The 26,252-nt window shown below is 34.4% G+C and overlaps 1 protein-coding gene across 6 annotated transcripts in view; it reads left to right on the plus strand.

The window, feature by feature from the left end:
* LOC142324633 (uncharacterized) overlaps positions 1-26,252 on the plus strand; it is a 287,954-nt gene that overhangs the window by 108,243 nt on the left and 153,459 nt on the right. For 2 of the 6 annotated variants that reach the window (XM_075365482.1, XM_075365483.1), the window contains exon 4: positions 18,275-19,170. The exons of 2 other annotated variants lie outside the window; for them this stretch is intronic. In XM_075365482.1, coding sequence (XP_075221597.1) covers positions 18,275-18,498 — 224 coding nt within the window. In that variant the 3' untranslated portion in view covers positions 18,499-19,170. Of the gene's footprint in view, positions 1-18,274; positions 19,171-26,252 lie in introns of those variants that run through there. 2 more of the 6 variants (XM_075365480.1, XM_075365481.1) reach the window with 2 other exon arrangements.

Below are 26,252 nucleotides of genomic sequence, written 5' to 3' on the forward strand. Positions count from 1 at the left end.
AATATTTTCCGTAAGATTCTTCTCTCTATTTTCTCTGTTCTCTCTACGTCCTGTACTTTATGTAGTTACAGCGTTTCTGCCGCATATAGTATTTCCGGTCTAAGTACCGTTTGGTAGCGTCTTAGTTTGGTGTTCCAGGAAAGGGATTTCTTGTCGTAGGTATTTTTCGCGATATCGTATGCTTTTTCTATTTTGAGTAATCTGTTTTCTAGAGCTATTTTTTCAATATTGTTTTGCGTTATCCATTCTCTGGCTATTTTATTTCTGTTTATTTTAAGATGTTGCGGCGCGTTCTTGATGTTTGTAATGTATTGTGTTTTCTCAAAGGAGATCTGTAAGCAAGCCTTAGCCGCTTGTCTTTGGAGTTCTGATATTTGTTCTTGCTCGTGTTCTATCGTATCGGTGATTAACGCCATATAATCGGCAAAAGCTAAGCGGTCTATAACAACTCTCTTGTTATTCGTTCCGAGATGTAAGCCTTTGGTGTTAATCGCCTTTCTCCATTCTCTAACTATCTTCTCTAAAACGCGATCGAACAATAACGGTGATAAGCCATCTCCTTGTCTTACTCCTGTTTTATTTTTAAACGGCACGGAGTGTTCTCCCGTGAATTTAACTTTGGAGGCGGTGTTTGTTAATGTGACTTTGATCGACTCTGTAGTTTTACCGTCCGGTCCCAGTTCTCTTAAAATGTTGTTTAATGTGTCACTGTCTATGGAATCATAGGCCTTTTTAAAGTCGATGAAAGTTATGACGTACTTTAAATTTCAGATTCTTTTAATATCCATCAGGCTTCTAAGGTTTAGTATTTGTTCTACGCATGACTTGCCCTTCCTAAACCCTCCCTGATATTCATCCGGTTGCGGGTCAAGTCTTGCCTCAGCACTGATTAAGAGCGCTTTGAAAAGGATTTTATAAGTCGGGTAGTAAGGATATTCCTCTGTAGTTGTTTGTGTGTGTTTTGGCGCCTTTCTTATGTAATGGATGTATTAACGCCGTAGTCCAATCGTCTGGAAGTTTGTTTGTTTTCCAGATCTCCTGTAAAAGAGTTTCATTTTTATTTATTTTGTCGATATTTCTTAGATTCTTTTATTTTTTCTCCTCTTACTTACGATCGTTAAATAGTGTCCCTGTTCATCTAGTTTATATTTCTTCTTTTGTAGGTCGTTTTCTCTTTTATATTTTGTTAACTTTAATATTTTTTAAATGATTTATCTGTAAATTACGGTAAGAGTTTTAAAATGACGATTCCTCGTTATGAGTTAGTGAATTCCAATTATTCTGTGTTTACTTCCGCCGAGCGTTTGAACGATAGAGAATATTGAATTCTCTTCTTTTTTCATTAACTGTTTATTTTCTTCTGTAATATTAAGCGCTGAACTTTTTAATTAATTTATTTTTGTAAAAAATAAAGTTTAAAAAATTGGACCGAGTTGTTTTAATTAGGTGAAAAAACAGTTTTTACTGTTAAAAAAAAATATCTTTGTGCTTCCTACTTTCACGTACATACATACATGCATACACAGATGATACCTACAACCCTGTATAGAGAAAACAAAACGGACGGGGTGTTGCTATATAGGCTATGTCGTGTTTTTCCAGATTGAAGAGGATCCTTTTGTGATTTTTCAACGCCCTGAACGCTTTTTGTTTGCTTGTTTGTCTTTTCTCTTCTACAGTACGCGGCTGTGTTGTTTGCGGTTGTGTCGACGTAGTAGTTTTTCACGCTTCAGCAAAGTTTTTATCTTTTCGTTTCTAAAATTACTCTTTTCTAAACTTATAATATTTATCTTGATAACGTATCGAAATAACGATATTCTCTTAGCAAAACGTAAACGCTTTCGTTTTCTTTTGTAATGCCGATAGATGAATTTACTCTTTTATAAAAATTAGCCGATTATAGTTTACCGGTATTTCAACCGGTTCGATTCTACCGTTCTACCGATGGTCAGACGGTATGATTTTATTTTCCGAATCGGAGATAAATTGTGGACGCGTTAAAACTTTAACGCGTTGAAATTTTTATTTTTAAAATAGGAAGTAGAGACGGGCACCCGTAAGCAGAAAAAGTAAAACAAGAAAAAACATTCGATTAATTATATTCCATGTGTGTGCGCGTGCGTTTGCACTTCTTTCCCACACACTCATATCGCATACAACATGTGAAAATTTAATTACAGGTATGCACCGGTAAAAAAAAATCATGAACTTCACATCGGTCGCTAATACTCTCGAAGTACTACAGTTTTGTATCTATAGACCGATATCGACGTTTTTCCCGTTTCTGGAAACAGCGGGTAATCGATATTTTTCCAGAAACACTCTTCCGATGAATGCTTCGTGGCTCGACATATTTTCATAACTGATGAACGCATTGTCCGGTCGATATTCAGAACTTTTTCTTCGATGAGAATCTTGTAATCGTTTCATCCTCGTTAATATATCCATTAATCGCCGATCAGACGGTACCAGATCTCTAGCTTTTTCGCGTTTGGATCTTCGCTTAACATCTTTCCCTCATCTTTGAATCGTTTATACCGTTCAAAAAAAAAAAACGGTTCAGTTAATTAATGCTCTCTGACATGTACACATTGACACTCGCTACATCTCTTTAGGCGCTGAGGTTAAGAAGTGTTTATCGGGGTTGTGGAATAGCGATTAATTATGCGTTGCATAATTAAGCTTACGTCTGCGGTGTATCTTTTTGAGCTTTAGATACTCTTGAAAGGTTATATAGGGAATATTTGATGAGAACTGTTGAATTATTTTGGTAAACTAGGTCGATGCATGTTGTGCGATAAAATGTACTGTACGCATTGATAATTTTGGAAATTGCTACTTGCATTTTATCTAATATATACTCTTGCGTGTATCTATCTATCTATATATATATATATATATATATATAAAAATTAACATTGTTATATTTTGTTAGGAACTATATAATAAAATATGTTTACTGGAGAATTTTTTTTAATATATATACATACTAGCCGGGAAGTCACCGTACCCCCTAAAGTTAGAACTAAAAATTTGTAATAAAATGAAAAAATGCGAATTAATTCTTTTATTTAGACAGTCGATACGTAGTATTAATTCTAATATTTCAGTGAATCTGTGTGAATTGTTGCACGCACAATTCTATACGTCGCCACGTCCTGTGTGATATGCGCGACGGAGCATTTCTGGTGTTACGTTACGGAAGGCGTCCTTCACAGCGTCACGCGATTCTTCATTTGTGGTGTAGCGACGTGCAGATACGTGTGCGTTGATTATTCCCCGTAATGAATCGTCCGGTGAGGTGAGATCAGCGCTTCACGGTGGCCATGATAACGGAGCTGGTGACGCTGAAGAGTACTGTCGTGGCCGATCCAACGCCCCGGGAATTTTTCATTCAGAAACGCGCAGACCGATCGAGTAAAACGTGCAGTTGCTCCATCCTGCTGCAACTATACGCGTTTCACGAGATACTTCTCTTGGTGCTGCGGTATTAACCGTGCCCCAAAAATCTCTAAATAAGTGTGTGAATTCACCGACCCGTCGTCCAGTACATATCATGACGTGCGTAGATTTCTTTCCGATTTTGTCGCGTAATAAGGATTTTCTTTCGCTCAAAATAACACGTTTCTGGCACGCGAACGCGATAGATTGAAAATTCGTCGGTAAAAGCACCTTTCTACGGTGCGCTGCAACGGAAAATTTTTCTAATAAAGCCCGGCGGCATGCAGCGTGACGTTTCATGTCTGCATCTGCGGTTCATAAACTTTCGGTTTGACCGTCGGACGAAATGGCTTCGCTTTCAAGTCCTTTTTCATCCGATCTTGCGTTGTCGTCTGCTGACCGTTTACCGGTCGATTTCATCGGGTATTGTTCAATGGAAACCGCAACAACAGCGCACAGCGCATATTTCTAATCGCGATAAATTTCGTCCACTCTGCGGCCTGTCTTTAATACTGTCTTATTCAAACGCGCGTTTCTCCCGAGCCAACATTGATGCTTTTCGTTGTGGCGGCTTATTAAAGCGTTGCCGGAACATATCACCAATTAGCTTCATTATTTGATTCGTATGTTGCCGTTCATGAACCCAAACACTTGTCACTAACCGCTCCTCGACGCTGTAACTACTTGTGTCATAGCACGACTCTAAAGATAGTCGTGCTAAAATGGCGAGTAAAGTACTCAGAGTGTATAAGTTTGCAAAAATCTGTTAACAAACGACCCCAACGAAAATACCGTATGTCCTAAACACATATTCTAACTCGTATTTTTCGTTAACTTTAGGGGTACGTTGACTTCTCGATCCGCTCTTTACAAAAGAAAAAAAATACACGCGATATTTTTTTTTCGTATTTTGTTGGAATGAAGGAAGAACTAATAGTAAGGACCGTTAATGTTTTATTTACGAATTAGAATTGTAATATTTAATGTTCTGTAACTACTGAGTATCTATATATAATACGCTAAAAAAAGACGACGATTGTGCACCGTTTATAAGACGCTATCGACACAAACCTCCATAAATGTCATTTTTCTGGGAAGGGAATTGCCCCCGGGTTTGCATCAAACAGATTTAAGACTATAAAAAAAGTGTTGAAAGTGCAAAAAGGTTATTTAAATTCTTTTCACTGGGTCATTGATGCGTCCTATCGACACCTTCGCAGGCCGTATGTATATTTCAATAATTGTACAGCTGTGTTTTCACGGGTTGCGAAATTTTCGCACGGGTCCGCTTGTTGTCATTAAAGGATGAGAAAAAATCGAGAACATCTCTAGTAATTTTACTTAATATATCTATTTATTATTATTATTACTATTTTCTTAGCCGTAAACATTCGATTGCACTGTGGCGTTATTAGTGAATCCATTTTTCGTAAAGATATTAAGAAACGTTTCTTGGCTGAGCGCTTTGGATACATAATGTCATATATTATTGTTTCGATACATTTATACTTCGCTGTTCAGAATATAAGCTTACAATATTATATTAGTGTTTTTGTTTTGTTATTTATCTTTTTAAATATGAGAATGAAGTGTAATTAGGTGATGTGCAAAAGCTATTTCTTTGCTTTCTGTCCGTGCTAAAAACATAGATATTTCTCGATATACAAGATAATTAAAATTTTTAGTTTTAATCCTTCAGGTTATCGCAACGAGAAAGACAAAAGGGTTTCGCATCGGGAATTCAGAAAAATAAAAAAAATTATACGATTCGAAATACTATAAAATGAGATTAAAAAGTTTCAAATTTTGATTTCAGGGTTTTATATCGTTAATGCGGATAATGAAATCGGAAGGATTAACAGAATTGTAATATACTGTATCTTCAAAACACACTTACTGTTTATTATCTTTCGTAACTTTTCAAATAATTAGTGATTTTTCTCTTTCTTTCAAGAAGTTCATAAAGTCGATCCAAAAAATACTCAAATAGAATCTTGCAGTAAAGATCTGGCAGACGGTTTAACAGTTCGATCGAATGCATCCGCTTTTCATTTATTTTGTGGTTCTTTTCCTGTTTAGCCTTCAGTAATTACCGTTCGGGTAATACTTCAGAGGATGATATGTACGAGTGTAAATGAAGTGTAGTCTTCTACAGTCTCAGTTCGACCGTTTATTTTGTGATTGAGAAAAGGTGTATTTACTACTTCCTTGTACGAAGTAAAGGAAGTATTGTGATCTCGAAAAATTTCGGTTTTCAGATTTCAACGGAAATATCAATTTTCACCGTTCCTGAATCCATTTTGACTAGTTTCGGCGTGACGTCTGTACGTACATACGTATCTCGCATAACTCAAAAACGATTAACCGTAGAATGTTGAAATTTTGGATTTAGTCTATTGTAACATCTAGTTGTGCACTTCCCGTTTTATTGAAATCGACTGGACCAAAAGTGTCCAAAAAAGTACAAAATTTGGATTTTCAACTTTTTTTAAATGCAGTAGTAAGCCTCTCATCGAGAGCTTTTCAACGATATATCATAAGTAGTACTTATTTTCATCGGTTTCAGTATTAGAGCCACATAAAATTTAATTAATGAAGTATTTGGGGCTTGCAAGGGGAAGGCACATAGGTTCGAATCAGACTTGATCTCCTTTTTTTTTATTCAAATTTATTGATTTATTAATAATTATTAATCTCCGATTGTAAAAAAGTTTTACGATAAATAAGAATTCAACAATTTAAAAAAAATTTCAGAAGTTATTAATGAAATAAGATTTTTATGTACTTTTCATTTGAAAAAAATGTGTATATGTAATTTAATAGGCGTACAAGGAAGTCATGTGGTGTCCACATCAGAGTTTTATCGTACGGAAGCCTGCGCGATTTTTCAGACGGTTCTTTAGTAACTGGAAAAATAGCAGTTTTATTGCTCGGAAAATATTTTAAAGCTGCTTAACTTATAAACGGTGCTGATATTATCCTTAGTAAATATAATCCAATTTCCCGAGAATTTGTGGGGAGAATGAATCTGCCGCCTGGAGCCGACTAAAAGCGATGTATTTAAAATTATTTTTGCGGATTTTTTAAGGGAAGATCACTTTCTTATTAATTTACTCTTCCTTTATTTTCTACTCTTAACTTCACAAATTTTCTACAAAACTTCGAGGGTGTTTTGGCCAGATGCTTATCGAATCCGCTCTTATGTTATATGTACCTATAAATTTGTAATTATTCGTTTTAAGGGAATCTCTAGCGGCAGAGGTACAATTTAGCGACTGTTTTTTACCTACCCGGAGTAAAATCTCGGGATGAAGTGCTTAATAAATGAAGCCTCTTAATTTTTCTAATACGATGTGACCATACTGCGATTCGTATAAGAAAAATAAGACTGGATTAACAAATCGGTGCCCGTGCCCTTGATTTTTTTAGGGTAATTGTTCACAAGTCAAATTGAATATATATTAAATTTATTTTCTCGTAATTTCTATATAACAGTAAAAGATTTTCCGAATTCATTATGAAGAAATGTTAAATGAAACGTTATTAAGTGACGCTTTTAAATTTTGATCGACAGAAAATTAAATTATTAAGGACATTTTAAGTTTCTTAATTTAGTCGTTAATGACGAAATACATTTTATATTTCAGAAATGTTAAGAACTCAAAATTTATTGTTTCCATTGAAATTAATATTTTTCTATCGCACCGTAAAATTTAATTAATATTATTCAGGAAATTAATCGATTATTTTCTTATATATTGCGATTTATTTACTTTTGTTCGTGTAATATTAAATTTATTTGAGAGAATGTAAGCTAATTTTGTACATTCTCGTTAGCTGTGGAATGTTACCCTTATTTGTTATCGCGGTATAACTACAGAAGTCGATTAATATAATATCAAAGGATGACATTAATTCCATTTGAATTTAATTAGTGTATATTGTTTGTTGCTACCTCACTTGTTATATATAATTATCGTACGATATACGACATCGATGCAAAATAACGTAAATCGAATTAAATTTTTGTAAATGTATTGTCCTATATGATAATTCAGTTTTATTTCTTATAAGTTTTCGTTTTTTAAAAAGTTTCATCGTCTCGTTTACCTTTGTTGTTTTACTATAGTACTTGTTTTTCTTCTTATACAATAAACTTTCGGAGTCTGTTAAAAAAGTAAAAGAGTTCTCTGTAAAAGTGACTACTGAACATGTCATTCGTTAAAAGTTTTCTTTTCCGTTCATGTACGCTATTGTTGTTATTTATTGTCATCTTTTATTCTGAGTTTTTGCTTTCGTAATCGTTCTATCTACTTCGGAATCTCCGTGTTCCGTTGTTGTAGTTTATGAAATTATTATTAAATTCACTTCGAATTTTACAATCGTCACAAAAAAATCTTGTTTATTCCTACTCTGTGCTTGAAATAGTTTCTGACGCTATAAATTTGTTTTTCTAATTTAATGTGTAGATTTACCTCGTAGGATCTTGACCGTTATTTTCTCCCCGCCCAGTCAAACAGATTAACGAAAATCATAAAAAGATTCTTATCTACCATTTTATCGGCTGCTTTTATCACTTAGATATAAAATTATTATTCGTAGTAGATCGTTAACTCATAAGAATACGATTTTTATATACGAGGGTTATTTTTTTTTCAAGGTCCGATCGGTCACGAAATTAAAACCACAGTGAAAATAAAAAAAATATTTATTTGTAACAAGTACTTACATAGTTACGCTATTTCTCTACATTGTCGCCACTCCGATTTAAGACATCTGTCGTAGCGCGGTACCAACTTTCCGATACCCTCGTCATAGAAAACGGAGTCGCCTGTGTTTTCAGCCGTGTTTCTACGCCGGTCTGCAGCTCGATGTCTGTGTCAAAATGTTGTCCTCCTAGCCAGTATTTCATGTGAATAAAGAGGTGAAAATCGGATGGAGCCAAGTCCGGGCTGTACGGTGGGTGATAAAACACTTCCCGACGAAAACGCTGCAGGAGCTTCTTTGTTACAGCTGCAGTGTGCGGCCGAGCATTGTGGTGGACAAAGACAATGCCTGATGACAACATTCCTCTCCGCTTATTCTGAATCGCCCTTCGTAGACGTTGAAGGGTCACGCAGTATGAGGCTGCAGTGATGGTCGTGCCGCGTTCCATTAATTCCACCAAGAGAACTCCATTCCGGTCCCAGAACACAGTAGCCGTACGCTTTCTGTTGGAGAAGGTTCGCTTGAACTTCTTTGGTTCACTCGTACAGGGAGAATGAGAACGCATCCGCTGTTTTGATTGTTCTTCAGTTTCGAAATGGACCCGTGTCTCGTCCCCTGTGACAGTTTTGTTCAAAAAATCTTCTCCTTCATTGCGGTAGGGCTGGAGAAGATTAGAATCTTCTCATTGTTTTGTGACGGTCGGACAGCATCTTGGGAACCCATCTCGCACACAGTTCGCGGTACTGAAGTCTCTCACTCACAATTGTGTAGAGAGACCTTGAAATTTCAGGAAGCGAATCGCTCAATATAGAAATTGTGAACCGACGATTTTCTCGAATCGCCTCATCCACTCGCTCAACGAGATCATCGGTCGACACTCGCTTCCTTCCCTGACCGCCTGCATCATGAACATCTGTACGTCCTGCTTTAAGGTGTCTGCACCGTTGTCGCACTTTGCCGTCACTCGTTGAAGTTTCACCGTACACATTACTTATTCGTCGATGAATTTCAGCCGCATTACACCCCTCAGCCTGAAGAAATCGAATTACCGCACGCTCTTCACACTTGGAGGGAGATGCTATTGTTGTAGACATGTTTACGTGCTAGCTGCGCGTTCAGAACTAAACGAAGTGACGCGGCGTAATTGACGGCCACAGTAGAGACGCTGCACAACACGTATGCGCAAAGGTTCATCCGATTTTTGCGCAGGTTTTTATTTCGCGACCGGTCGGACCTTGAAAAAAAAATAACCTTCGTCCTATAAGTCTCGTTAAATCAAATCTTTATCGTCGAGTATTTAGCTGTCGCATTGTAAACATACAGCTACGTTTTTATTCGAAGCTGTAACCCTTTCAAAACAGGTTAAAAATCGAGGGCTGGCCTTATTCTATTTTCGAATCGCTTTTCTGTTAATTGGTTGCAATATTTTTAACAGGTTGGTTTTTAAACGTTATTATTTAATAATGAAATTTATTAATATATTTCAGTAATTCTATTACTGATATTCAAAAAATAAAACCAAAACCGTATAAAAGTATAATTTAAATAAATAACTTTACTACCACGTGAACGAAAAAAATCTACGTTTTACGTTTTCAAAATTGTATTCATTTTAATTATTAAATCGATAACATTTCGGAAACTGTTATAGTTCAGCCAAATTATGTTTCTTTAGTAAAATTTCAAGCGGGCTTTCTGTATTATGAACAAATTGACGTCATTGTTCAGTTGCGGTTTTGAAATTTCCCGTGCTACAACGGAAATCGTTACCGTCCTAATCGAATTGTCGACGTTCTGATACCGAATCTGGGAAAGAAGTTTGAATGTTGAACCGGTTTTTCTTATTGTTTTTTTTTTGTTTGTGAAAAAGAATACTGCGTTTTCAGCAGTTAGCAGTTATTACTATTGAATAAATAATGTAGTATTTTTTTTATTGGCGAGTTGTTTACAGCTTACTTGTGCCGTTTCTTACATCCCGAAGGCCGTTTTTATCTCTGCTATATTCTCTCATAAACCTCTTTTTCCCCGTTACATCCGCAATACCATCACTACTTTTTGCTTTCCCGTCTAGATAGAGCTACAGCTCTAGAAGGGTAAGTATTATAATCGGTCCTATTTGGGCATATGCGGTTTTCACTGGATCTTGACGTTTTCACACCTAAGGAAACCAAAAAACCGGATGGAACTTTTCCGGATGTTAATGTAGGTGCGTTCGGTGTAGTTTCTAAATCATCTTATATCAACCGGCTATCACCTTATATCGACCGATTTTTTACCAAACTTTATATACGGGGCATTGATGCCATTAAATTTTCAATTTAACGGTCAAGGGGATGAGGCTCTGTAAACCACGGCCGCTCTCAGTATCTCGAGATTTCGCCTAATTAAGGTCATATTTTTTCTTAGATGCATTTGTTAACGACCAAAAATAACAATATTTGCAAAATTGCAATCCGCCCGAAAAAATGCTGTTACAGTCGTCTGCTATGTTGTGACGTTACAGGTAAACGGTAGAATTAAATAAATGAATAATATTTAAAGTGTAAAAACGTAATTCGGTGTGGCCGGGTCTCGAACTCGATCGTCTGGTTGACTCGATATCTAGTGCGTTAAGCCTTGCGACTGCACCAGACTGCCGACCGTACAAACGAAATTTGTTCTATGTAAGTTGTGAAATTTCATTAGTCTGGTTAGTGGCGCCTGTCGCCGCTAGTACCGCCACACCTGCGCGAATTAAATACGGAAATGCGGGGGCGCCTTAGTTTTAATCGTTGAATTAAATAAACGATAAAGTATTATATTTAAATAAAGCGATAAATAGGAGGGTAAGTCGATTATTATCCGCAATTTAGTTATATTTTTGTTTACGTTATTAGTACTGCCGTGTTGCGTAGATGACGCACGCGTGGTTTAATTGTTATGTCTGTGCAGGTTTGATGCTGCTAGGTTAGTTTCATTATCGCGGCCCTGCCGTTATCCATGGCCGCTCCGTTTTCTGTTTGCACCGAAGAAGAGCAACGTTCAGCGATCCATTTTTTGCGGTCGGAAAGTGTATCAGGAGCCGAAATTCGTCGAAGTCTTTCGGTACAGTACGGGAACAGTGTGCTGCCGCAACGGAGCGTCTACCAACGGATTGAAAAATTGTCGCACAAGTGTTCTGCACGACCAAGGAGTCGGGCGACCGTTTACCGTCACAAATGAGGAAAACACTGAGCGTGCACGCGACATAGTTTTCTTAAACACACGAGTAGCTGTCGATTAAGCGGCATATCGTCTGCAAATTAGTCACGGTTTTGTCTACGATATCATCCACAACAGACTTGGGTTTCATAAAGTCTGTGTAAGACGGGTCCCAAAACAACTCGCACGGTCGCATAAACAAACTCGCTTGGACATCTGCCAAAAATATTGGATCGCTACGGTAACGAACGGGACATCTTCTTAGACAGAATCATCACCGGTGACGAAACACGGATCCATCGTTACAAACCGGAGAGTAAACGGCAGAGTATGGAATGGAAACATCCAAATTCGTCCTGCAAAAAAAAGTTCAAAACCTAACCGTCCGCAGGAAAACTGATGCTTACGGTTTTTTGGGACTCACAAGGCCCGGTACTGGAACATTATGAGGATAGGGACACGACAATAAACAGTGCGCGTTACAGTGAGATGCTTACTGTCAAGCTGGAATCCTGCGATTCGAAACAAACGCCGAGGACTGCTGTCGAAAGGTGTTGTGTTGTTGCACGACAATGCCCGTCCACATACTGCTGCCCGCACTGCTGAAACGCTCCGAAAACTCAACTTTGAAGTACCGGCTCGTCCTCCGTATAATCCTGATCTTACCCCTTCTGACTACCGCTTGTTTGGTCCACTCAAAGAGGCATTAAGGTTTACCTTCTTCCTTTATTTCCTTCATTATATTCCTTTTTTTTACTCGTGTCTTGTAATCTCTTAGTTTCCTACATGAATCGTAAACTTTGTAATCGCCGGCAAGACGTGCGTTAAATATTTCTAATGACAGAAACGGTAGCAGTGTAAGGGCAGGCGGAATTCTACTGAATTCTACGAGGCATTCTGGGAACACGAATTAAGTATTCATAACAACCCAGCTGTCAAATGGAGAAATTACAAGAAGTGTGCGCCGAAAAATGAAAAAATCAATTCGTGTAATCGGTGGCCCGGGTCTGACAGTACAAATCGACGAGTCTCTATTCGTAAGGAGGAAGAATAACTTCGGCAGAGTCCTTCAGAAGCAACGGGTTTTGAAGGGCTGTCCCGTGTAGCTGGGGTATATTACATTTCGCACTAGATAATCGTTCTGGAGATAGGTTATTGCAGAGTGTAGTGTACCAGATCGAATAATAATTTGTGATCGGTGGGTAGCATACAACGGGATATATATTTTGAACACGGTTAATGTGCAACCCACCGGGTCGGTCTAGTGGTTAACGCGTCTTCCCAAATCAGCTGTTTTGGAAGTCGAGAGTTACAGCGTTCAAGTCCTAGTAAAGCCAGTTATTTTTACACGGATTTGAATACTAGAACGTGGATACCGGGGTTCTTTGGTGGTCGGGTTTAAATTAACCACACATCTCAGGTACGGTCGAACTGAGAATGTACAAGACTACAATTCATTTACACTCATACATATCATCCTCTGAAGTATTATCTAAACGGTAGTTACCGGAGACTAAACAGGAAAAGAAAGAAAGAAAGAAAGGTGAAAAATCCGCAGACCACCATCGATAAACCCGGTGTCACAAGTGTTGTATACACTCGTTCGTTGTGAATCGGCTTGTCGGTTTGCTTAGCATTTCTCCCGCCACCTCCTCATTCGGTCACCCTAAAGCATAAGACCGATTGTCTGTGCCGCAAACTGCTACTGAGCCGCGAAACAGTTTAGCGACCGGTGTCATAACTAGCTCGCAGAGCTAACCTAAAAGCGTGAGCGGAATAAGCGTGGTATTATACACCACTCGCTTGCGTTTCCCACCGCCCACTTGTCATACATCGCTGTGGTGGGTAGGCGCACCCCGTCAACTACTAAAACATATATGACTATCAGTACTTGATTTATCTTGTTAAAGGCAGCGATTCGCTGCCACGCCTAGGTCGTTGAATGTCACCTGTCCACCATTAAAGCGCATGGAGCCTTATTCTGGCTGGTAGCCAGCCGTATCTCTCGGTTAGCTTTCTACAGCAGCGCGATAGGAGTCTTTTCGCTTAGGTAAACTACTGATGTCGGTTGAATAAAGCAACCGCATCAAGGAACTCCCACTCGGTCCGACAATGCGGCTCTCGCCACATTGACTTGCCGCTTGTGAGTGGCCGATTTTCCCCTTGACCACTAAGTTCCGTGGTGGCCTGAGTTCTGGCCCTCCCCAAGAGCTGGGCGATCGAATATCACGTGTTCGTTCGATCGGACCTCCCCGCAGTTGCACAGTTCATCAGCTGCCAGGTGGAGCCGAAACAAATATCGGTTTAAATTTACATTGTTGGAAAGCACACGGGCTCCCGTCGCCCTTAAAAACGAAGGAGAGGCAAACCATCCCCCCAGATCCTGTATAAATCTATACAAGGACCTTCCTTTAGTCGTGGCGTGCCATTCTTGTTTCTATCGTGAGGCTGTAAAGCCTCCTCCGCAGGCGGGAGACGGGCAACTAATCGAAATTTAGAACCGGTGTATCGAGATCGATCCGCTCAGGTACAGGCCCGGCTCGAAACCGCATCTCGGATACCTTAGCCTCACTGCCTCTTCGCAATTTCCACGTGGCCGCCCGAACTTTCACCACTAATTCGGTTGGGAGAGCCTTTCCCGATGCAATGGTAGCCTCGTAGGAGGTTGTTTTAAAAACACCAGTGCGTACAATTAAGGCTCTGCTCTGGGCGCTCCTTAAATTTTGAATAAGTGCTCGACTTCTTTCCACCTACGCGGCCAAACGGACGCGGCGTAAGAGGTGAAACCTTTGAAGACAGATCGGTACGCTATGTACAAATAACGGCCCGATAGTCCGTAATCCTTCCGAGCAATCCTCCTAAGCTTGTGCATCACAGAGACGGCGTCCGCTGCTACTTGCCTAATGTGATCGCTAAAACAGCAACTTCTCATCGAACAAAACACGTAGGTACTTATCGACTGGAACTCGACTGAGTACAAGCCTTTATACTTATACGGGGGTTACGATTGTATGATAATTTGTCTGCACCCTTGTAAGCATAAACTTCGTCTCGGGCGCAGAAATCCTTAAATTTTGAATGTACATTCAGCCCTCTGCGAGTGACAAAGCCGCCTGCGCTCGGTTTTCTAGCTGCGGTCGTGAATTACCACGAACTAATAGGAGGCAGTCATCGGCGAGAGCCTGGGCCGTGACTCCTTCCGGGAATGTCAGTCCCAAAAATCGGTCGAATACCAGGTTCTACAGCAAGGGACCGAAAACGGAGCCCTGATGGCTTCCCCTGGTGACGGACTTTTCCACAACTAGGTGCGCATCCTTAAATAGAGCCGTGCGATCCGACAAGTAGTTCCGTACTACGGCCTGCAGGACTACGGGAACATTGCGGCGTTCCAACTCATAGAGGACAGAACTCCAACACAAGGAAGGAAATGCTGCCTTTACGTCGATAAAAATAGCCAAAACATATTTACAGTCGGCGTTTTCCACCTCGGCAAGAGCATATTTAAGATGTAATCCTCGATGCCAAGCCCTTTCATGAATCCATACTGGCCTCGAATTAGAAATGAGTTCATATCAATGCTTTACGGGGGACGCATATTCCAAAAATAGTACGGCAATTTAGGGGGCGGCAAAAAATAAAACGTATCGTAGATCAGGCGCAGCAAAAGAATTTCTAGGCCGCTACTTAAGAATTCTTATGGCGGAAAAACGTGAAAACGGATAACCGCAATGTGTTTTAAGCAATTTACCAAGATATTGCTGTTTTTTGGCTTGCGCAATAAATATTTGTTATATATCAATATTTAATGTCTAAAATATTATCTCGATTTTAGCTGTCCATAATTTGTGTTTAATCGTTTTAATTTGTATTTTTTTATAGTTTAGAAAAAAACGTTAGGCCTTTTTTTGCACATTTATTATTAATTTCTTTTAAATGTAAATTAACAATCTAAGAACTTTTTAATATTTTCCCCAAAATGCCAGTACAGTGTTCTATAAATATGGACATAATAAATGGGGGGGAAGATAATTGAGGAATACCTTTGTATTTCTCAACGTTTTGAGATCTGCGGTTCAAAAATACTAAAATGTATGTCGTAAAATTCCGTTTATGTTAGTGCGTTTTGTTTTGTACGTTAGAAAAAGGAAATTTGCTCAACGGTTTTTATTTTATATCGTTTGATTCTTTTCAATGTTGAAAATGAATGGCGATCGGGCTCGTATTATTGGTGTTGAAGGGGTTGGAGAGTTAATTTGTGGAACGTTCTATTCTTAACTTATTTTATTTATTACAAAAAAAAATCATTCTTAGGTTCCATTGAAAGTTCTGTTGAAACAATTGTAAATGCACCGTCGCCATTGATTTTTTTTTTTAAATCAATTAATTTCTGACGAGTTGATATATTAGACGGGGTAACAATTTTCAATCTTTATTACACGTGTAGAAACCGTTAAATAAGAGCGATAGTATAATTTCTATTTAATATTTTTGTTATTCGTTCTGTAGAAATTTCAGAAGAGATCCATCCAGTGATACAGAAGAGTATATCGTGAAAAGCGAACAACTTTGTGATATCGAGAAGGTGTATTTCATTTTTAAAATGATTTATTCATTATTATGCGCAATCCTGTCTTTGCGTACCGGTTTTAGAATATGTAATTTTATTAATGGCCTACTGCTGGACGAAGGCTTCTTCCGCATTTCTCCGTATCTTGTTACACTTCTTTTTCTTTTCCGCTTATCTTTTTTTCTGTCTCTCCGATTTTTGTTCTTGATCTTACATTTTTATACGTAACTTCTGTTCATAGATAAAATCGGTTCTACGCGAGAATTAATAACTCAATCTGCTGTTAAATCGGAAGGTTCTTTTTCGTATATTTTAAATTCCAGACATCTTTTTACACGTTATTTATTCTTACTTGGGTTTGTCTTAATATTTTCTGGCCGAGAAGATATTTTGGCCACGATAACTATATTTCTACGTATTCCATAAGAGAACATCTTCAGTGAGTTCCAGCTTGACATGTTCGTAGAATAGGTAGTGCAATTCATTGTTTTTTTTTCTTTTTACTTCAGTCTGTTCTTTACTTTAAGTCGATTTATAATTTCTTTCATTTCATTGAAATAGTTTGTTATATTTACATATTATTTTTAATTTTATTCAAACATTGTCTTATATGTAAAGAATAAAAAAATTGTAACTGCTAGAAAAAAAAATTAAAAAAAAAAAACTGCTTCGTGAAATTCTACCGTATTTGTAACCACGACTTCACGATAGCACGAGTGGCCTCCCGTGGGTGAATTAAGAGACAATTTTAAAAAGTACGATGTAAATTTGCCGAAGACTTAAAATGTTACTTTGGTACATAAATCTTTGAGACGGTTAAGTCTTTCGGTTTTCCAAGTCCGGCGATTCGATTTTATATTAAAATCCGTATGAGATTTTTCATAATTCAGTAGTTTGTACGCATTTTGAGTAAAGTCAATCGGGATTTAAAACTTATATAACGTTTTCAGTTCCGTCACGTTTGCTGCGCGGTCGATTATCGCCTTTCCTTAACATTTGTCTTCTTCGGTTTGGCTTCTGTAAATCCAGGTAATGACCCGTTGGGTTTATGCACTCGCGCGTCATTTGTATATCTGTTGGGTTTTGAAATGGCCTTTGGATCTTGTTCGGTGGCTGCATAGTAAACAGAACGGTACAGATATCTATAGACTGTAATGGGTTTTAAAATTCAGGTATTAATACTCGAAGATAAAATTGCGTTATAGTAATCTGTAAGAAGAGAAATAATTAATTTATTCTCTCAAACGGAAATTTGCGCGATAGGTTTTTGTAGGCTGTACGCAAACAATATTAATCTGGTCTAATGATAATTTCATTTTAACTTTTAAACTTATTTATATATACTAGCTAGATACTTAATTATTTAAGTCTTAACCGTACCCGTTATTAGAATTTATTTGCGTTTATTTAAATCGTTTAGATCTTTGGAAAATTAACATACGTTTATAATATATCAGATATTATCGTAAACTCTTTTTATAATAACGGTATTTCTTGGATCGCGTGTTTTGAATAATACAGTAAAAAATAACTAGTCATCGTGGTACGAACGAACTTCGCCTACAAGTCGAGTCAGATCGGTCAAATGAAATAATTCTGGTCGCATAACCTAACAAGACTTTTATGCTGTATAAAGTAAATCGTGGATCACAGTTACGGTAAAGAAGCAGAACTGACAACTGCTCTGTTCGGTCATTTTTTAGAAATGTAATTTATTTATGACGATACACGAAGCGTTGTCGCTAGATGGAAAATCAGGTTTATTATATTCGGAATCTATTTTAGTCGTATGAATAATTTCTTCGTGTATAAAAAAAAAAAGAAAAAGTATGTATTATGTATATTAATTTTTTAAGATCAGCTGAACTGAATTTATTAAATTCAGCATCTTAAATATGCATGTCTTTATACTTATTTATGGTATTGCAACTACTTTTTTATGTGAACACATAAAAATGATATTTTAATTCAAGATGATTTCTAGCATTAACATCAACTGATGTCAGGTGAGAGTAATGATAAAGGTCTTGGCCTTTATTGACTGCCATCATTATTCTCACCTGGCTGTAAAAGCATTAAAAGTATTTTTTTTTTTTTTAGAAACTATTTAATAACTTCACTTTGATTTGTCATTAAAAAAAGAAATTTTCTAAAAATATCTTTTTAATGATGACTTGTTAGAATTGTTTAAAATTATAAGATGATTGTAGTTTTCTTGCCATCTTCTTGATGGTAAGATATAGAACTCATTACAAAGTAATTTGTGTAACAGTTCTACTGTAGATCATAAGATTGTATTTCGAGACAATTATTATTATTATATATTCTTTCAATTATCAGTGCTATTGTATTCTTTATTGTCTTCTTTTTTTTTAATAGGTACTGTAAGAAGTGTGAAGAAAGAGACTGAAGAACTGTTTTTATTAACACCTCTTAATGAAGATATGTTAAGTCAAGTCAATAGTATAATTAAAGGATGTGTCTATTTACCAAATACAATTTTTTGTAATCCTCCAGAAAGTGTAACAGGACATGTACCTCATACATCCGTCAGTAATAATGTGCTGAGTGGTGTAGTTAAAAAACTTATAATTAAGCCTTGATATTGAGTAAATAAAATTTTTTTAATACATTTTTTAATGTTTTTTTTTTTTAATTTTTATAATTATTATATAATGCTTATTTTATTAAGTTTTAAGTGTGGCTAAATTGTTATGCAATTTACTGATAGTGAGAGCTGTGTGATTATTAGTTTGTTTGTTATTATAAATGCCTTTATATAGTTACAATATCAAACAACTCTGAAATTGTATAGTAATGTCAATAACTTAGAACTACTTAGAACGGAAAAACCTAAAAAAAAACTAATACCAACAGTTGACTTTTGTGGAATCCCACATCAGTCGGTATATAATTGTATAATTATATCAAATAACAAAAACAAAAAAGAAATAAAATTTAGAAAACAAACCCCAGGATTAATAGCATCTATTAAAAAGAAGTAGAAAATTGTTTTTACAATCTGTGTTTAAGTGTAAAGTAGGGATACGTATTTACTTAAATTAACATAACACATTATTATCTTTTTTGTTTTAGTATTCTTTTAGTTAATTTTCAGTACAATAAAAAATCGGTAGTTACCTGAAAAATACCATGAAATAAATAACATAATAAATTTAAATAAATAGTTGATTTATTAGCAGTTAACATTTTTAAAACACAGTTATTCAGCACAATGTATCAGCTATTTATAAATAATTTACATTAGACAAAAACTTAACGATTACAAAATTATTAAATTGCTAAAATTTAAGTTATGCCGCTTACTACATAAATACTACTTTTTAAGCATAAAAACAGGTACGAGTAACATTAAAAGTTTAAATTTATCTGATAATTGATACTGTTGGGTATTTCTGTTGAGCTCTTGCGATTAGACTTGTCAAACTTTCCAGTAGTTAATAATATTAAAAAGCGTTTCTGAATAGGATTCTTTCAGTGGTATATTGAGATCCAAAGCTGATTTTACTACAGCAGAACATCTTTTTAAATTGTTTTGTGAATCTGTAAAATAAGTATAAGTATTTTAAAATTAAAAAAAAATATGTGTCAGTCTTAACAGGCTGTTGTATTAAAGTATAGAGGCAGTAAAAATCGGGTCACTAATTTTTAAGTCAAATGAGTCTTTTCTAACTCAGAGCTACTTTACAATAGTGTATTCATAACTAGTGTCAACTTAAAAAAATTTTTAAATATTATATGTGTTTAAATGTGTAATAAAACAGTAATAATTAATAATGTTATCGAGGAGAAATTTTATTTTATTTTTCACGCACCTGTACACTTTTTACTAGTTTAAAAAAAAAAAAACATTGTTAGGAAGAAGGTTAATTACTAGTTAAAAAGATTGTAGGTGACCTAATGAGATTTAATTCCCTCTTGAAACTGACATAACCATGACCAAATTAACAAGAACCCCGTGCCAAGCTTAATAAGGAAAGTGAAAATCGAAGTGGTTTTCTCACCATCTTCTTTACTGAGCCAGTTTGACTATAAAGTGAACATTATTATTCAGAGAAATAACTCAGAACTGTAGGTTCTTAAATGTGCTCTACATATGTAAAAACAATGTACTCCTGGTGAGAGATAATGCATTACATTATCTTGATAGAAAAAAAATTTAATAAAACTCACAAAATTTACAGTGAGAAACTGCTCTTTATTTTTATTCTATCAACATTTTTCTACAGATAAAAAATAAATGCTTAATGAAATCAAATAATTATTACTACGGCAGAAATATCTAAACTAAAAACAAAATTTCAAGGGTAATCAACAAACATCAATAAAAAAAAATACATGTTATAGACTGTATATCCCACACTATTTTTTTTATCTAGTATTATATATATATATATATATATATATATATATATATAATATAAATAATTTTTTTAAAAATTCAAATAATTCATCACATACTGACCAATGTGTTATTTAAAAAAATAGATGAGTAAATAAATGAGTTAAACTTAATTTTTAAAACTAAGAATATATATTTTCTTTTTGAATACTCAAATAATTAAAAATATTGAAACTTTGTTAATCAAATTTAATATTATAACATATATAATGGGACATCAAAATTTACATATACACTTATTATATTATTCAAAATATAAAACATAATTTCAAATAAAATTTCAGAAAATTAAAAGAATATTTTTATTGTAATATATGTGTATATTATATTTAATAAACTGAAGATAAGGGGTACTGCGAAAATTGTTATTGGAAATTAATAATAATGCTAAGTTACTTATTTAATTACTGTTTTGGTGGTTTATATGTTGTATTTTGTAATTTGTTTTGTATTCTGTTTTGTAATTTATATATATATATAATATAGAAAAGTAACCTAGGAAATCTGTAGAACATTTTTGAATATAAATTTTCTTATATTAGGCAGAAATTCATGTTGAGATTACCTATGATATTAAATGTGTTATAATATTTCAAACGCATATTAAAATTGTTTAAATTTAAAAAAATATATATTATATAAATCTTTAATATGTCAAAGTAATCCTTCCCCAGCTTAATAATAGTTTAAGCGGCTATATAATTAGGATAACTAGTGTGATATATATTTATGTTATTATTATGCTTTTACGTGCAACATGGGACCACTAAAGTCAATTTTAGTTAATCTTTTCTGAGAAAAGCGTGTTATTTTACTCTTCCGAGCTGCCCAGTATTTCTTCATCCGTTCAGATCATTCTACTTTTAATACTACTACTGTAATTGTGTAATAAGTACAAGGTGAATCACTAGTTATCCTAATTCTATAGCCGCTTAAACTATTATTAAGCTGGAGAAGGATTACTTTGACACAGTAAAGATGTATATATTATATATTTTTTTAAATTAAATACAATTTTAATATGCGTTTGAAATATTATAACACATTCAATGTCATAGATAACCTCAACATGAATTTCTGCCTAATATAAGAAAATTTGTATTCAAAAATGTTCTATATATGTGAGCATATATACAGCAAATATATGAGCGACTGGGAAGTTCCTGAACAGTGAAAATTTTTTAAAAGACTAACCAGGTCACATACCGATAATAATGACACCAAAGACCATTACAGTAATTGAACCATAGCAGAGTAAAATCTGTGCATAACAGTGAATGAAATCTGGTTATAAGTCATACATAAATATAATAATTATACCGTACTGTTCATGATCAGCAGTTCAATAAAGAGCCTGTAACAAGAATGCCGTACCAAATGTGTGTAGATGGTGTATTCCTAGATACAACTTTCTGGAAGTGAGACCTGGATCCACTAACAAAAATTGGAAACCAAGAAAGTAAGTTATTTTATTCGCCTTATGTCCTCATCAAAATTGAAAATAACCAAAACCCTACCTAACAATCAGCAGAAAATTTATCATCATACTGATTTTGTTTTTTGATGAGCTAAAGATAATTTTGGTGCACTGTATACCCAGGAAAACATTCCATCAGTTCAATCTACATCTCAGAAATCACTTGAATTCTGCAATCAAGCCCAAATAACATGTACTTCTGAGAAGGTTGTATCGTTGCAATACAGCTTTCCATTACTACTGTTTTTTCCCCAAGAGTGTATCTTTTACATAGAAGAACTCTTCTTAGAGTCTAATCTTTCAGGTCTAATAAGAAGAAAAGCAGATAGTGCTTAAATGGCTAAGCTTCCATTCAAACGATTTTATTTCTATCGATCCACTAATGAAGCACTGATACACTTGCACTGCTTATCAAGGACTAGACTCTTCCTCATATTTTATACATAATTTTACATAGAAAAAACATATTTTAAAATTAAATGTTACAAGAAAGTCAGATTTCATGACAAATGAAGTAGGCTAATCAAATGAAAATATACTTTTCCTTGATTACCAGTTTGGGTAACCTACATTATTATTTAGAAATTAGAATTAAATGAAAGATTACTAAATTTCTTGGTTGAAGTGAGCGATGCCTGAGCAAAATTATCATTACAATTTATTTTAATAAAAGCTGCAGTGGCAGACAATATAAATATACTAGTGAAGTTATCCTGTATACTTACAATAATAGTCAAAAAGACTATGAAGAACAGATGAATATTGATCGATGGCATTAAGTTTCAGCAACACTTCACACAGTCTATGGACAACATCAATTTTATGGCACTGCATGTAAGAAACACACCAAACAGGTACCGATGGCTTTATTACAATAATAAGTTCCTCATTATCATTCAATATTTTTTTTGCTAATTCCTGATCTGTAAACCATTCACTTTCTTGTAATGATCTCCATAAAATAGCCATGGGATAATAATTATCATATTTATCAGCTAATTATTTAATAAAATTTGTCATTACAACCAATAAAGCTTCCCCGTGCTTCATTATTACATCAGAGATGATATCATATATTATGTAATTTAGTTCATACTTCATACTTTAAACTAACTGAGCAGTTCTGATATAACTGTTCTAAAATATCAAGAGATTCAGAAATATTTCCTGAATACCATAACATTTGAGCTGTGTAGTGTTTAAAACCACAGTACTTCTTAAACTCATTTGCATACAAACACTTATGGTATGACTGCATTAATTCCAAACCTTCTTTTTCTCCTAATTTTGTTAAGTATAACATAAATCCATACGGTAAACAGTATGATCTTTCTTTACATAGTTTAATACAAGTAACAGTATTATTTACATTGTGAACCCTTAAAGAATCTATTATTTTGGAAACAAGTTGTTCTTTTGTACAATGATCAGGCAATTCCAATATTTGACAAGGGTTGGTAAAAATATTGATTAAATTTGTTTTGTTTAATGATACTTTGAAAATAAATTCATTAAATTTATTGCAATTTTCTTGAACTAAATTTTCCGTATAAATATCCAAAACATCGTAGTTTAGAACGTTTCTTGAACTACTTTTACTAGTATGTCTATGAACTAAATTAAAAAGTAATCGTAAATGGTTAAATTTACATAATCTACTACATAAAGTATTATGAGTCAATGCCATAACAATAAGTCAGTCAATAACGGTACAAAATAGTTTCGGGTACCGCATTTAAGTACAGCTTTATTTGACTTTTATACATTTTTAAAATACATGATCTATCAGAATAACTTAAGGTTGCTAGTTTCGTGTTTTAAACTTAAATTAATCTGCTGACTGACCCTCTGCAAGAAGAAAGTATTTTTGAAAAAATAAGCAAATCTAATTACAATAAGAATGAGCAAACACCGCACAACCTGCTAACGTTTTGAAAATTTCAACGTTACTCTGGAAAATTATTTGAGGTTAGTTCCAATTCTGTGATGTGCAATAGATATCGAATTATGAACTGCTTTTTTCATGCCAAATATTGACTAATGTTAATTTACTAGAATGTCTTAGTTTTTCTTCTATTTTTAAACTTTATTCATCTTTTCGGATGTGGAGGAATGTAGAATTTTATTTTAAAGTATTAATTTTTTTTTTAGTAAGTAATTTTTTTCATTTACAAAATAATAATTGGAAGTTCGATAGTAATGATTTAGTTCGAAGAGCTATCGATAGTGTTGAAGTTTAAAGTTGTATCGTAGTCGTGATTTGCAGTCTTACAAAACGAAAGCTAATTCTTGTAAACTGCAGACGCGATAGTAATTGTAAAAGCTATATTATATATGTATAGGCAGCCAACGTAAATAATATCTTAATATGTTAAAATGTGTTCATAGTTGGGTTACGGCTGCGAAGTAAGATTGTGCAATTTAGCTTTCTTTTGTTTAAATCGCGATGGGAGGCCCAAAGCGTACTAAAAAAGATTTCGGTTAGTATTTGTGTTTTTTGATAACCTAGAACTTTGTTAGATATATAATTTTGAATTTGCAGAAATTGAAGGTGGAAAAATGTTTTCCACCTTTAAGAAAATGAGCTGTCATATTAAAGACAAATATATTTAAAATATTTAAGTAAAATAAAATATATAAAATAAGAATTTAATATGTAACTAGTGACAGCTCAACGTTGAATTTGATTTTTGAGATCAATTACTTTCTAAAGAAAATTTTTTTTTTTTTAATTTTGAGGCCACATTGGACCACTTTAGTCATCCATATTTCAGTTTCTCTTGAATTTCTGTATTAGTCTGGCCACTCGATTTTCCCAGTATTTCTTCATTCTATCGGATCGTTGCTTCCTCACTTCATCTCTGACCTCCGCTTTATTACGCCTTTCTAATTTTTTAATGTTGAATCTACTGTTTTGAAGTACGTAGTTAATTTTCATATTATCACAGGCATCTTCAACCATCAAGCCAATTTCTTGAAGATCTCTTTGGATTTTTCCAGCATATTTTCCACAGGTGTTTTGATTAATTTTCCTTGTGACCAATTGTTTTATAAATCGGTTCTCATGCGTTTTTAATATATAGAAAAAATGGATAATCCTTCGTTTTCTTCATAGTACTGATAATCGGGTCGACTTGTTTGTAGACTGTTTCATTTGTGGCGATTCCCAACTCCATCCTTTTGATAACTTTTATTTAAACAAGTTCTGATAATTCGCCTTTCTGTTTTAAGCAATCGGTCCGTTTTATTTTCATTCTTAATCTGAAAAATAGTCTCACAAGCATAAAGCGCCACCGAGTTAAAATGAGATTTTTTTTCCTTGAAGTTTACATGGTTTGTTTGTTTTCATTTAATGTAGCTATCATATTTTTTAATACACGCAAAACATAATTTACAAATAATAAAAACTTTTAGATGTAAGTTTTTACATTATTTACAGTAATAAAAGAGGACCAATTTACATAATTACAATCATATCACAACAGCAGTTGTTCACTACAGCCTACACACGCTGAAATGCAGTCACAATTTGTCCATTTAAATCATATCATCAAACAAATAAGGCTCCAAACTATGAAGAATTATGATAAAGAATAGTAAAACAGTTAAAATTTGTCATTATAAATGTTTCTGATAAAATTCATCGGAATTTTTCAGAAATATGTAACAAGTTTACTTTATCAGAATCAAAATTTCATATATTTCCCTGACGTTTTGCAGTAGATTTAACAGGACTGAATAGCTATTAATCATTTATCGTTAAGTGTATCCGCTAGTAACTAATAGCAAAGTTGTGTAGAATAGAAATTTAATATCTAAGAAATTTTGGGCGTACTTTGTCAATACGGCCGCAGTATCTCGAAAGGAATCTGTTAATACATAGGTAATTTCATTTAACATTCGTCCGGTATTTCCTCTATACAAATAGATCTATGTTGACCAAGTGGTTTTGTGTAAACTGGAATACTTTGACGAAATTTTCATAAATACGCAACGCCATTATTACTAGATGGATAATACTGTTAATTGAACTGTCAAGATACTCGCTTGTTTGCCATTACGAACTTTATAAATAGTTCAAAAGTTACACTGCAATTAGGTACTAATATTTTATACCGATATGATCCGATCGATGTTCATGACCACCATTTTCAGCACTATAAAGTTAAGTTTCAACTTTATCAATAATGTTAAATTGTGATCTACGTCATCACGAAAATTGTTTTAATAAAAATTCATAATTTATTAAAAAAAACAATTTTGTTTTTTGTAATTGTAAGAAATGCATCTCTATTTATTTATCCATTAAAAAACTACAAAAAAAAAATTATTTATAAAATAAATGGATGATTTTTTTTACGTTATTTGATTAAAGTTTTAATTAAATAATAATAAAACTGTTCAGTTTAGATTTTTATGAAATAATACAAGATTTTTATACTCTTTATATGACTTTC

Source organism: Lycorma delicatula, chromosome 5 (assembly GCF_047948215.1).
Source record: "Lycorma delicatula isolate Av1 chromosome 5, ASM4794821v1, whole genome shotgun sequence".
NCBI lineage: Eukaryota > Metazoa > Arthropoda > Insecta > Hemiptera > Fulgoridae > Lycorma > Lycorma delicatula.